The 13,534-nt window shown below is 41.2% G+C and overlaps 1 protein-coding gene across 2 annotated transcripts in view; it reads left to right on the top strand.

Moving 5' to 3' along the window:
- Positions 1-13,241, top strand: part of TUSC3 (tumor suppressor candidate 3) — a 362,725-nt gene extending 349,484 nt beyond the window's left edge. For both annotated transcript variants that reach the window (XM_040334674.1, XM_040334673.1), the window contains exon 10: positions 12,992-13,241. In XM_040334674.1, the coding sequence (XP_040190608.1) occupies positions 12,992-13,007 (16 nt within the window). In that variant the 3' untranslated portion in view covers positions 13,008-13,241. The remainder of the gene's footprint in view (positions 1-12,991) is intronic.
- Positions 13,242-13,534: the final 293 nt, after the last annotated feature.

Genomic DNA, 13,534 nt, shown 5'->3' with positions numbered 1-13,534 from the left:
CCTCCAGTCCTTCTCCCGACTCCTGAAAGGGGAATCTGTGTTGTTGAGAATGGACAACACCACAGCAGTGTCCTACGTGAAGAGGCAAGGGGGGACACAGAGTTCCACACTTCTGCAAGAGTTCGAACCCATCATGAGGTGGGTTCAGAAAAACCTGGCCAATATAACGGCAGTCTTCATTCCCGGAGTGCAGAACTCCCAGGCGGACTTCCTCTCGCGCACGCAACTAGACAACAACGAGTGGTCCCTTCAAGAACAGTGATTCAGATGGATTCTGTCCCTGGGAGTCAATCCCCAAGTGGATATTTTCGCCTCCCCCTACCAACTTCAAAGTTGGTAGGGTATTTACCCATCGGTCTACACATTATCACATTTTGGCCAGATGTCACATTAATCTATATACCCAGATCCTTACTGAAGGCTGGGTTTAATACTAATTATTTTTATTTTATTTTTAATTTGTAATTTTTAATTCTTAATTTTCAATTCTGAATCATCTACAACTAAGGATTAACACGCAAATATTCGTGACCCATACCCTTCTAACTTACACTTTGGTACTTCACTCCTTGACACGTTGAGGGTGGGATAATAATGGTGCATAAACAACACCTTTCCCCTATGAGTTATGCCAACGACACACCTCCCCACAAAGGGTCTTATCAAATGTATTATGCACCATCATTTAGGGATACAGCACAGTGGACAGTGATTTTGCATATGCCTATTATCAGTATAGCCTGATGTAATGCCAACGTCTTGCTGCCTAAATCACTGTTTAAAGTATTTGCACTATGTTTGAGGATATCATCGCCAACATGCGGAAATAGGAACGCCCACGGAGACATTTCAAAATACTCTAATTAGATGGGATTTCCCAACACCTTCTGATTGGCTTCTACCGTAGAGGGGGAGGGACGCCTGTATGTTGACGCTTGCTATATCAACTATCTGACGTGGTATGCGTGTACCCGCTTCAGAAGACGTAATCAATACGAAACGTGCGTAAAGTGGATACACGCACACCCACACGCACTTCCGGACCGATCAGCTGTCTTCCAGTGGAGCACGCGCCGTTCCCCAGCTGGAGCTGACACATTCGATTCACCGGCTATTAGTGCTGTGGTGGGAGGCTTATGCTATCGCAAGATAGCTGCCTGCTATTTTGTTTTTACCAATTTGTCCTTCTTTTTTCTTTTCTTTTATTTATTTTTTATCTTTTATGGAACCTGGTTCTAAAAGTTTTTTGTAACTGCCTGCTGTGTTGCACATGCCTATGTGGCAGTATTAAATAAAACTTTTTTACTCTGAACATACTGCGCTATGAGATTATGTTTTTCCTTGGAGGATTCTCGGACAACTTAAAAAGAAGTGGAGCCATCCAGGCCAGGAAACCCGTGCATCCATAGGATCCAGGAAGACGATATCGCAGTTGCTGGAGAGTAATCTTACTTGCACTTTACCCCTGCAGGGGTGAGTGCCTTCGGTGAGTAGGGACCCAGGAGGGGGAGCACCGGAGCACTGTGCGAATTCACACAATTGTACTTTGTGATTTATCACCCAGAGTGGGTGCACCAGTTCACGGACACTTATATATATATATATATATTTTTACTGCTATGTTTATTTTTATTTTTATTATTATTTTTTGACATATATGTGGACAGATGAGCTTTTTTGCTATACCTAACCACTGGACTTTTACATTCATTTAAATTTACATTTGTTTATAGCTTCACCATTTTACTGTTGTGCTATACACTCATTGGTTACTCACCACTACGTTGGTATTATCTGATTTCACATATCGCTGTTAGGCGATCACGGCTTAGTTTGATTTTATTTGATTTCATCTATTTTTGTATTATACACTATTACCTCTGGTGGCTATTATAGTTAGTAGTTCACCTAGTGGGTGACCACCTTTGCGGCCAAGTGCCACTTTTGACTTATTTTGCATTTTCCAACACTTGTTGTATATTAATTATGCTTTTACCACATGCTTACTAGAGTGTACAGTACATGCCAATTAGGATATCACGTATTAATACACTCAGGCACTTGTATTCCTTTCACTCTTTTTGGATCATATACAAGTCATTATTGTACCTCTCTATTGGTACATCCAGCCTTTAGTCCAGACAGCGCCACAACCCCTTCAATTATTTTACTTATTTTTGTTTGTGTCCCCTAGGGGATTACTCATTAGGGGGGCTGCAGTCTTCAGCCACACTCACACTTAGTGTGTTCTGAGTTCACTTATATTATTGGTACCACCCTAGTTCTTTGCTCCACCCATACTATTTGCTCCTAAGCGCGGCACCCCCCCCCCCACTGGAATCTGTGAGTTGCACAGAACCATCAAGTGTCTGGGGCTGTAATGCAGCATCCTTTGCCGCCTGGTCTGTTTCCATATGTGAGTCTCAAATGCTAGGATGGCTACCTCAGCAAGAACCTGGAAAGCTGAAAACAGCCAATCAATCTGACTTATTGCTTGATTGATTTACCTGCAGAAGTAAAACAACTTCTGGCCCTTTACCAAAAAACCCTCTGTCTCTATATATAAATATATCCACAACCCCGAGTAAAGGATCCAACGACTCTGAATACAGAGTGTTCATTTTGGGTGCAAACCCCAACCCATACTTTCAACTGGCCTCCAAAGAGTAACTATATACTGTAGCAGGGCCGATCTATGTGTAGGTGTGGTCTCGCAGGTGGGCTTGCAATGTGGTCTGGAGCATAATTGCGTAGACAACAAAGGTACATAACCCTGAGGATATTATCCAACAGGTTAGTCATCGGCCGTGAAGGACACATTTCCTAAAGATTCGCCAGTCCACAAGGGGATGCCCTCTCCTTGTCCACCAGGACGCAAAAACATATTTGCTAAACCAATCACTATGAAGTGAAGTGGGTAGCATTAGATGGTGCGGCTGTGGCATGGTGCTCCAAGAATAACTGGGAACTGTTTTCCCTCAAGTCCTGTATAAAGCGGCTACAGGGTTTATAGAGGTGTTCTAGGGTGATATCCAGTACCCCTTTTAACTATACATTTTTGACTATGCCTCAGAACAGGGTGTCAGCATCACTACAATCACTCACTAATACACAGAATAGGCTTAATAAGCGTTTAAAGTGTTATGTTCCTTTAAGATGCGATGTTTGCAAAACCCTTCGTGTTTTTTGGCAAAATGCCAAATGGCAATATTTTGCACGGAGATACCCTAATATGTGGCTGTTAATGTGAAAAAATCAGTTGTTTTCAAAATAAACTTCCTGTTTAAGACATATACCTATTTGGCATCCTGCCAACTATTTTTATTATAGGGGGGGGGGGGTGTTTGTGTGGGGGTGGGTGGTGGGCGATATTTCTGTGGCTTGCACTAGGGCAATCCCACCGCTGCCACCATCTGTAAGGTTGCTGGTTCAACTAGACCCCGGTTTTAAGGACAATCTGGACAATCTGGATGTATGGAGGCTCCCAAATGGTAGTGAAAACATCCACACGCACATATGGTATGTACACACTAGACTTTATTTTCTAATGCGTACTTGTTCATAATCAAATCATACAAGAAGGAACGCCCTTGTACCAGCCAATCATATCTAAGTTATTAGGTTATACAAGTAATATTCGTCACAATTATACATCGTGTGTAAAATATAACAATCTGTATTCTGGGTGCCTGGCTGATGCTGGTTCCTACTGTACCTTGTCTAATGTTATGTTCTTTGCTTAGGACACAATAATATTGGCAAGGTTCCTGGCTTTTGTGTAACTAATTCTAGAAGCTCAAGGATACATCTTTATACAAGCATTAATCACTATGGGGGAACTCTAACAAGCCTTATAATGCATTGATAGTATGGGGGAACTCTAGCCTTTTAATGCATTGATATTTATGGGGGAACTCTAGCCTTTCACTCAGGAGTTCACTACAGCAAAGGCACTATGTTGAGAACCCAATCAGAAAGTTAAGAGCACACTGGCGTTATGGCAGAGCAACAGATTTGTTTTGTACTTGCAACATACTTGCAAGGATAAAACAAGTGAAAATTATTATTTTTAACTACTATTCTTTTTCAATACTGTCATTTTCTGTAGAATTCAAAGCAGCAAGGCAACCTGGAGATGTAGGAACACCCACACAAATGTTACTTCCTTCTTGCTTGATTGATTCACTGATTTTCTCAGAAGTCTGCACAAAGATACAAATCAGATAGTTATTATCTGCAACAAAGTTTTTTTTTTATTTTTGGTGAGGTACTCCAAAGGGTAATCACTTCTAAAGAAAGTTAAAGTGGTTGTAAAGGTTCCTTTTTTATTTATTTTTTAAATAAAAAACATGCCATACTTACCTCCACTGTGCAGCTTATTTTGCACAGAGTGGCCCCAATCGTTCCTTTTCTGGGGTCCCACGGCGGCTCTCGCAGCTCCTCCCCACAATAGATAACCCCCTCTGAGAAGCTCTATCCCTAGGGGGTTACTTTGCGTGCGCACTCCTGTGTCATACACTCGGCGGCCATAGCTGCAGAGTGTATGACTCAGCCCCGCCCCCGGTGGCCACGTCATTGGATTTAATTGACAGCAGTGGGAGCCAATGGCTGCGCTGCTATTAATCTATGCAATGAAGAGCAGCCGTGGAGAGAGTGACGGGGGATCATGCCCATGGAAGTTTGGGGCTCAGGTAAGTAAAACTGGGGGCTGGACACTGCAAGATGGTTTGCATTAAGGTGATAAATGCATCCTATGCATTAGGGTGAAAAAAACACGAAGGTTTACAACCCCTTTAAGGGTGAATTACTTAGCTATATAGAAAAAGTGAAAGCAAAACCCTGAAACTTAAAGTGTTATTAAACCCAGAACCTGCATTCACTGTATCTGATCTCCCACAGTACACATAACATGGAAATGCAATAGTTTAAGTAACTTCTAAATGCCTTTTCTCATCAGCAGTATATAGCAGTCTTGTGACTTCTATTAGTGTCTGCTTAAGCTTGTAGGAGGAGTTTTCATTCTCCCCTGATCCTCTGTCTGGACAGTGCTGATTGGCCCTATGCTAATCACATGCACACTGCCAAGAAAAAAAAAAGAACATAACAACTCTCTAGCAATACACACCAAACTGAGCATGTGCAGTCTGACTCCCATGGCTCTGTTCTATTGGTTGGAGTCAGTTAAAGAAGAGTAAGATCAGAGAAGACAGGATCACACAGCCTTTATACACAATGCAGAAGATCAACCCCTGAGGTTCCACAGTGAGTATAACAAGCATGCTTTACTGCATATACAGACTGGCTTTACTGTTGTGGGTTTAGTAACACTTTAGTATAAAAACTTTAAGGATTAATTGTTCATAGTGCCTACAGCTACAGAGATCAGTAAGAGCTTGTTTTAAATTGTATTTACTGCTTGTTAACAATATGTACTTATGCCAATGGCCACTGTTCTACTTTAAAGCATAGATCTGGGCAAAAAAAATGCAGGACACAAATGTTCAATAAATGCTTTTTTTTGTCAGACATCCTCTTTGGGCTAAACGAACAGTACCTTTGTTGTAGTTAAATCATAAGAAGCAAGCCTATCTGTCTACCCCCATCCTATTTATATACATACATTGGGGTTGATTTATTAAAACTGGAGAGTGCAAAAACCAATCAGCTTCCAGGTTTTTTGTCAAAGCTTAATTTAACACGTTGAAGTTAGGAGCTGATTGGCTACCATGCACAGCTGCATCAGATTTTGCACTCCCAGTTTTAGGAAATCCACCCCCCTGATTTATTTTCTAGCAAAGAAAAATGAAAATGTATTGTCAAATACTTACCGTAATTTTCCTTTCCTGATGGACTCCATGGCAGCCTACGTGTGGGTTAACCCCGCCTCCTCTCCAATGCTATAGGAACCCATACCCATAAAAGTCAGCTCACCTTTCAGTACTGCGTTCCGTAACTAACCAACTCTTAGACATTATTTTCTTAGAGGGTGGGTACTCAGTCTGCCATGGAGTCCATCAGGAAAGGAAAATTACGGTAAGTATTCGACAATAAGTTTTCCTTTTTCCTGACAGACTCCATGGCAGCCTACGTGTGGGAAATAACTAGCCAGACCACACGGGTGGGTATGCTTGAACAGAAAATAGTTTTAATTTGTCCCGTCAACCGACAGGATTCTCAAACCAAAATTCACAGAAAAAAGTGATGCAGGCTCTATACAGTAATGAGACATGAATGTAATAATAGAGCCCATGAGGCCGCTTTACAGATGACATCCAGGGCCACATGGCGAGTCCTAGTTGAGGCCTTTTTCCCTTTACTGCTGCCTGAATGCAGAACGAATAGAGGGTCAGAACTTCTGAAGGGAGAAGTAACCTGAAGATATTCTTTCAGGATTTCGCCTATATCCAAGGAATGAGTTTTGTTGGACTCTGGAGACCTAAAGGTAGGTAGAACAATTTCCTGATTCTCGTGGAATACTGAAGATACTTTCGGGTTTGACCCCAACATGGGTATAAGGACTACCCGATCCGGAAAAAACGTCAGGAAAGGTTGTTTATAACCAAGTGAACCGATCTCGGAAACCCTCTTAGCCGAGGTGAAGCAACTAGGAAGGGCACTTTTTTGCGAGAAGTCCTTTATGGAAGACAGGGCCCGTGGTACTGAGTCCATTCAGAGAATCGAAAACGAGGGGAAGATCCCACTTGGGAAATCTTGGTTTCCTTTGGGGCTTAATTCTTGATGCTCCTCAGAAAAATTGTCTGACTAAGAGATGTACTGCCCACAAGATCCCAGAGAAGGCTGACAGGGCCGAGACTTGAACCCTCAGAGAGCTGACGGATAAGGGAAGGTCTAAACCCGTTTGAAGGAAACTGAGGATATCTTGACTTTCTGGATTTCTGTAGGACCTGCCCGAAGCAGAGGAGAACTCTACTAATTTGGCCCAGATTCTCCCATAGACTTTGTACTTGCCCTTCTTGAGCTCATCAGCGTGGAAATCACTCTAGAGGCGCAACCGAGGGATTCCAGCCTCTCCCTCTTAAAAACCAAACCCCAGTGACCCTTGAGAGAGAAGGTCCGGTCTGAGAGGGAGAGGTACCGGGTCACTCAGCTGGACCAGGAGGGGAAACCAAGGCCTGTTTGGCCAGTAGGGAGCTACCACCACTACTTCGACTGCCTCCGCCTGAAGTCTCCGCAGGAACTTGAGTATTATTGGGAGTGGGGGAAAGGCATATGCCCTCTTGAACCTCCATCGATCCATGAAGTCATCCGACCCGAACGCTTGATTGCAACGACCCCTTGTGTAGAACTTTTCCACTTTGAAGTTGGTAGGGGGAGGCGAAAATATCCACTTGGGGATTGACTCCCAGGGACAGAATCCATCTGAATCACTGTTCTTGAAGGGACCACTCGTTGTTGTCTAGTTGCGTGCGCGAGAGGAAGTCCGCCTGGGAGTTCTGCACTCCGGGAATGAAGACTGCCGTTATATTGGCCAGGTTTTTCTGAACCCACCTCATGATGGGTTCGAACTCTTGCAGAAGTGTGGAACTCTGTGTCCCCCCTTGCCTCTTCACGTAGGACACTGCTGTGGTGTTGTCCATTCTCAACAACACAGATTCCCCTTTCAGGAGTCGGGAGAAGGACTGGAGGGCACACCAAGCTGCCCGAATTGCAGAGGCGAGCATCCCATTTGCCTTGTGCCATGTTTGCACTGCAGAGGGCCCCCCAACCGGAACCACTGGCATTGGTCATGAGACGTGACTGTGACCTACGAGATGGGGGCGATGGAATTGCAGTTTTGCAGGTTCCTGTGCTGGAGCCACCAAAAAAAGGCTTTTCCTCATTGCTGTCGATATGAATGGTGGTGCAGTCTGGCAAGGTCCGAGTCGATCTGGACTGCGACTTGAGAATCCGGACCGGAAGAGCTAAAAGAAAAAAGATTTGGGGGGGACTCCATCAAGCAAAACCAATATTTTGTGACTCCACCTCCATGCCCCTCCCCTCTCCCGCACATACCTTGTGCGTGAGGGCTGGACTCATATAGGCAGTGATTGGTCTATAGCTTCTGGACCAGCGTGTCACAGCAAGAATAGGTCTGGTAATGAGGAACCTGTAGCGCCAAAAAAAAAGTTAAATAAGTAACCTGCCCCTTTAAAAGACAAAACCTCCATGATGCGACACCTATAAATAAATAGTGCACCTATGCATGAGCAAACTAGCATATATAATTACGTAAACAGCGTATCGGGCGCAAGTATGTTTGTGAATAGGCGTATCTTGCTCATTTGCATATTCTCTGCGTAAATCCACGTACACGCCCCTAGTGGCTAGCGTAAATATGCAACTAAGATACAACGACGTAGGAGACTTACGCCGGTCGTATCTTAGCAAGATTTAAGCATATCTCAGTTTGAGAATATGCTTAAAGATACGACGGCGCGGATTCGGACTTACGACGGCGTATCTAGCGATACGCCGTCGTAAGTGTTTCTGAATCTAGCTATATATTTTTAACATAATGCAATTTTTTTTGTAAATAATCCTTGCAACAGAAAAAAAAGGTCATCAGACTAAGCCCATGTAGCAATAACAGACCCTTCTCACTGACCTGGATCGCCAGAGTATCAGCAGGTGCATCTTAAATTCCCCGCCAGTGACGTCACACGCCTTTCACATATGCGCCAGCGTGGTGGGGAAGCCGCCCATCGGCGACTGCGTGGCCATCAAGAGAGTTGCCGTATCGCGCACATGCAAGCCAAGCCTCGCTCTGAGAGAGGACACCGCGCATGTGCGAAAGTTAGCAGGTGAAATAGCGCATGTTTCCCGTACTTAGAACTGTCTCTGCACAAAGTGTCATTTCTGAAAGAAATTTTTTTTTTTTTTTTTTAATTGTATTAATTTAATTTTTTAATCTTAATATCCATTCCAGACCTGAAGGGCCTGGTAATTGATTTTGGGGGGACCCCCACGCTATTTTTTTTTTTTTTTTTATGAATGAATTCGCTCTGAATTGCCAGAGCCGACAATTCATTATTGCCGCAAGTCAGTTTTAAATGTCTTTTTTTCTTTCAGAAATTACACTTTGTGCAGGGACAGTTCTAAGTACGGGAAACGTGCGATATATTTTACATGCTAACTTTACACCCCCCCTAGGTACGAAATTTAAAGGAATATTTCACTTTTATTGTTTCACTTTTAGCATTATTTAAAATCACTGCTCCCGAAAAAACAGCCGTTTTTTAAAACTTTTTTTGCATTGATACATGTCCCCTGGGGCAGGACCCAGGTCCCCAAACACTTTTTAGGACAAAAACTTGCATATTATCCTTTAAAATTAGCACTTTAGATTTCTCCCATAGACTTTAACAGGGTGTTCCGCGGCTTTTCGAATTTGCCGCGAACACCCCAAATTGTTCATTGTTCGCCGAACAGGCAATGTTCGATTTGAACATGAATTTGAATCGAACTCGAAGCTCATCCCTATTTGGCACACTACAGCAACATCACATGGATAGAAACAAGGTTGCTGAAAGCTCTCCACCCGCCCGTGGCTGGGCTCTGAGCTGCACTGCTAAAGTGTGCTATCCATCCTAGGACATCTGAACGAATGTGCATCCTAGGTCCATTGGAGGAGAACAAAAAAGGAACGCAGTACTGAAAGGTGAGCTGACTTTTATGGGTATGGGGTCCTATAGCATTGAAGAGGAGGCGGGGTTAACCCGCACATAGGCTGCCATGGAGTCTGTCAGGAAATTCTGTTTCATAGACTCCTAATATTCTGCCCGCACACTGTGTGTAAGAAAAAGGCTCTTTAAAGATGTAGCTCTGGGGGTGTATCAATGGCAGTAGAAACGTACCTTCTGTGAAATGTACATATGTGTGGGTGCTTGTGTAGGACCATTAAACTGCAAGCTGCCTTGGGACACAGAATAATATTAAAGTTTATTTTTATAGATTGTTATGAACAGTATATGATATATTTAATATCAGCATTATATAAAGAAATAGTATATGTAATGAATACTATATTTACTGATACATTTAGTAATTTTTCTTTGTTATCCAGACAAATTTATAAATATACTGTTTAAATAATGTATATATGTTTTATGCAGAAATGTATTAATTTTTTTTTTTTTTACCTATGTATTTGTCTCTTTCAATTTCTGTCATTGTAAAGGTATCTTTGGCTAAATTACAATTTCTGTGAACACAACATTGATTTTTAATCTCATATTGCGCTGTTATCAGTGCTTTTCCAATTATAATGATAAATAGTCAAACACATTTTGTATGTAAATTGTTAAGCAGACCACCAACAATCAAATGAACAGAAACATTGTTCATAGTGCTTTGGAATTCTGATTCTCTGCTTTAGCAGATGAAAACCATACTTGTTATTCTTCTCGGATGAACCTTGTGCATCCAGTTGAAGAGTGTTAAACAGAACAGACAATTTTGAAAAACCTGAAATGTAAAAGCAGGAATGTCTTGAAAGAGCAATGATTTCAGCTTGCATTTACACGTGTCAAAGTACACAACTGCCTTGCATAATTAGACTTCAATTTCGGGTTTACTGGTTTAAAAGACCTGTGCATAATTATTTTGATGGTTTTTACATGTAATTTGGAAATTGTGAAATTGGCTCGTTTGATGTTATGTTATCTTAAATTACTCTTATTACCACTGTCACTTCTGAGGCTTATTCACAAAGCCAATAATTCCACTCAGATGTCAGTGCAGTAAATCTTCATACAAATTCAATGGTATATATTTATTTCCAGAAAAAGTATTCATGTCTGAGCTATTATTTTTTGCACCGTTTGAACCTCATACGTGATCCATATATGTGGCCATTGTAAGGAAGAAACAAGTAGAGCTGTAGAGCTTTTTTTCTTCCCATAGTCTGAATGTTCTGCCAAGACCTGAAGTTGTAATGCTAAGCTGCTTGCACAGTCGGATATAATGGTACTCTGCCAGTACTATTATACCTGAATAAACAAGCTTAGTTTTCCTAAACTGTGTATTTTAAAACTCAGAAAGGTTAGCCACTGCCTAAAATGAGAATTTAGAAAGAGAAGTTCATGTTACTACGTGGAGCTGTCTGTTGTGTTGTGTTGGAGTTTTAATTTTCACGTCTATTTAACATATAACTGCCATGAAAAACCCAAAGCATTCAAGATTTGTTATAAAAACCAGGGTTGCACTCAGCACATTGAGCTCCACCTATAACTAAAGTACCATTTTTGTTTGAATGACCCTTTTAGTAATTTTTTGCAACTTCTGTCTGCCATCTTCATCTCTTCTGCAGCTGTATTGAAAATGTTGGAGCTTCCAAGCATGAGCCATATATCATGCACCACAATGCGGTGCTAGGGATTGAGCTTCCATTTACCAGGTTTAAGGGTTTTTATATGATGTTACCTTTATTTGGCAGAATATTCTCTTGTTTGCTCCTTTGCAATGTAGTCATTTATTTACCAGGTCCACCTTCAGGGTTAAGTTTTACATTGACCTGCCTGTGCGCTGTCCTTTAAGAGTGCACTTTACATAAAAGCAGAATTGTAACCTAAGTCACTGATGTGCCCTATAGTAATGTAGGGAGTAAGAGGGTTAAGCTACAGCATAGAGCAAAAGAAACAGGCACCCAAGATTCCCAAAGTGTAGAACGTTAAAGAGTTTGATAAAGGCTGTACCATTGGAGTGAAGAAAAATCGGGAGATTTTGAGGGGAGTATACTACTTCTGCTCATGGGACCTGACTTTGGGAATAATTTTGAGATTTTGCAGGGTCATTTTAAGAACTCCTGTGTTAAATGCTAAGTTTGGCTAAAATCCTGACTACCCATGTGCCTGAAGCTACTGGAAATACTTCACCCACTGTACCTATCCCCTTAAAGAAAAACTTGTTTTACATGTACTGTATATCTGCTGTCTTCACATTTATATACTGTTTAGAAAGTTCAGATCATGTTAGATGTTCTGTTCCTGTTTAACACAGAGTGTGATGTCTGGGCATACAGCCAAAATAGCTAACATTGCTGATTGGAGAAAATGCACCCCTCTCAACCTCTCAGAGGTGTTTTGTAACAGGGCCAGCTCCCTGCTAATCTATTTTAGCAATCTCCCCTGACAGAAATGTCAGGATGCTTTAATCTGATGTGTCTGAGAATTTGTCAGGAGTTATAAGGCTGATAACAGAGGAACGGTTCAGGAGAGTGCTACGGGACATAGCTCTTTGAAGAGAGATAATGAAACACTGCAGATATATGTGCCCAGCTCAAATTTCATGAATTGGGTTTACATCCACTTTAAGGCCAATTTAAATATTTTTTTGAGGAGAAACTGTCACTTTGTGGTTGGTGTAATTATTTATCAACATAAAGAAATTTCCCATACAGCCCAACACATGCCAATCAGGTTCTCACCCGAACCAGGAAATTACAATTTTGAATCTCATGTATTTCTGCTATCTGAAAATGTATATCCTGCTAAAGTGACATTTGCTGCTGTTATGTATGTCAAGGTAAGATGCTTTATTAATTAGCATTCATCTGAACAGTGACATGTTATATTTGTTTTATTCATTTGTATAGCTTTGACAAATATGCAGTACTTTCCCATTTGCACCGCTCCTTTAACCCAAAAGGAGGTTACAGATTAAAACCCCTACTATAGTCAGATAGACAAAATACTGCCAAAGAATAATTTTTGGTGGGAGATGAATTCTACAACCTGTGTTTTTTGGGAAGAAATCGAACAGACAGAGAAAACCTATACCAACACAGGGAGAACAAACTGACTCTGGGCAAATGGAGCACTACATAGCAAAATCGTTCACTGAACTACTAGGCAGCCCATTTAGAAAGTCTCTATTTTAAGAAATGCAACTTAATTATTGGAATCAGCGGCATTTTTCACTGGCTTATTTAGCACACTATAATTAATAACATTAATAATGTTGATGCATTAAAAATATATTTTCTTTTTTCCAGTTTTTTAATTAAATGAAATATACCGATCCCAAGATGTCACAATTTATACTGAAGACAAAGTATTCCTGCTGGTGCACATGGCATGTATATTCATTATTCTCATTTTATTTGCTGCTTGTTTACGTACGGTGTTAGATTTTAGTGCAGTGGTGTATACATCAGTGTGTTGTTATTTTTATTGCATAAAAATGTTATTAGACAAATACGCCTGTTTCTTGGAAGCCTCACCTAATTAAAGGTCTGTCTGTAGCATTGTCTTCATTGATTTTATGTCATGCCTTTTCAAGGTATACATATAGTTTTCTGTTTTCAGGAAAGACATTTGAAGGGAAATGAAAACATTAATTAATAAAGTACAAAAATTGGGTTGAAATTTTGTTACAGTAGAAATGAAATCAGGCTAGCAAGCCACCAGAAAATAAACATGAGTATTTTTTTGTTTTTGTGCATCAGACGTACCATATATGACTGCAGTTCAAGTGTTCAGGATGAAATACTGTATATGCTCAATAAATAACCATATTGGTTACAGCCAAACTCCAG

This window comes from Rana temporaria, chromosome 1, assembly GCF_905171775.1.
Source record: "Rana temporaria chromosome 1, aRanTem1.1, whole genome shotgun sequence".
Classification (NCBI taxonomy): Eukaryota; Metazoa; Chordata; class Amphibia; order Anura; family Ranidae; genus Rana; species Rana temporaria.
This window is presented reverse-complemented; position numbering and strand designations above follow the sequence as displayed.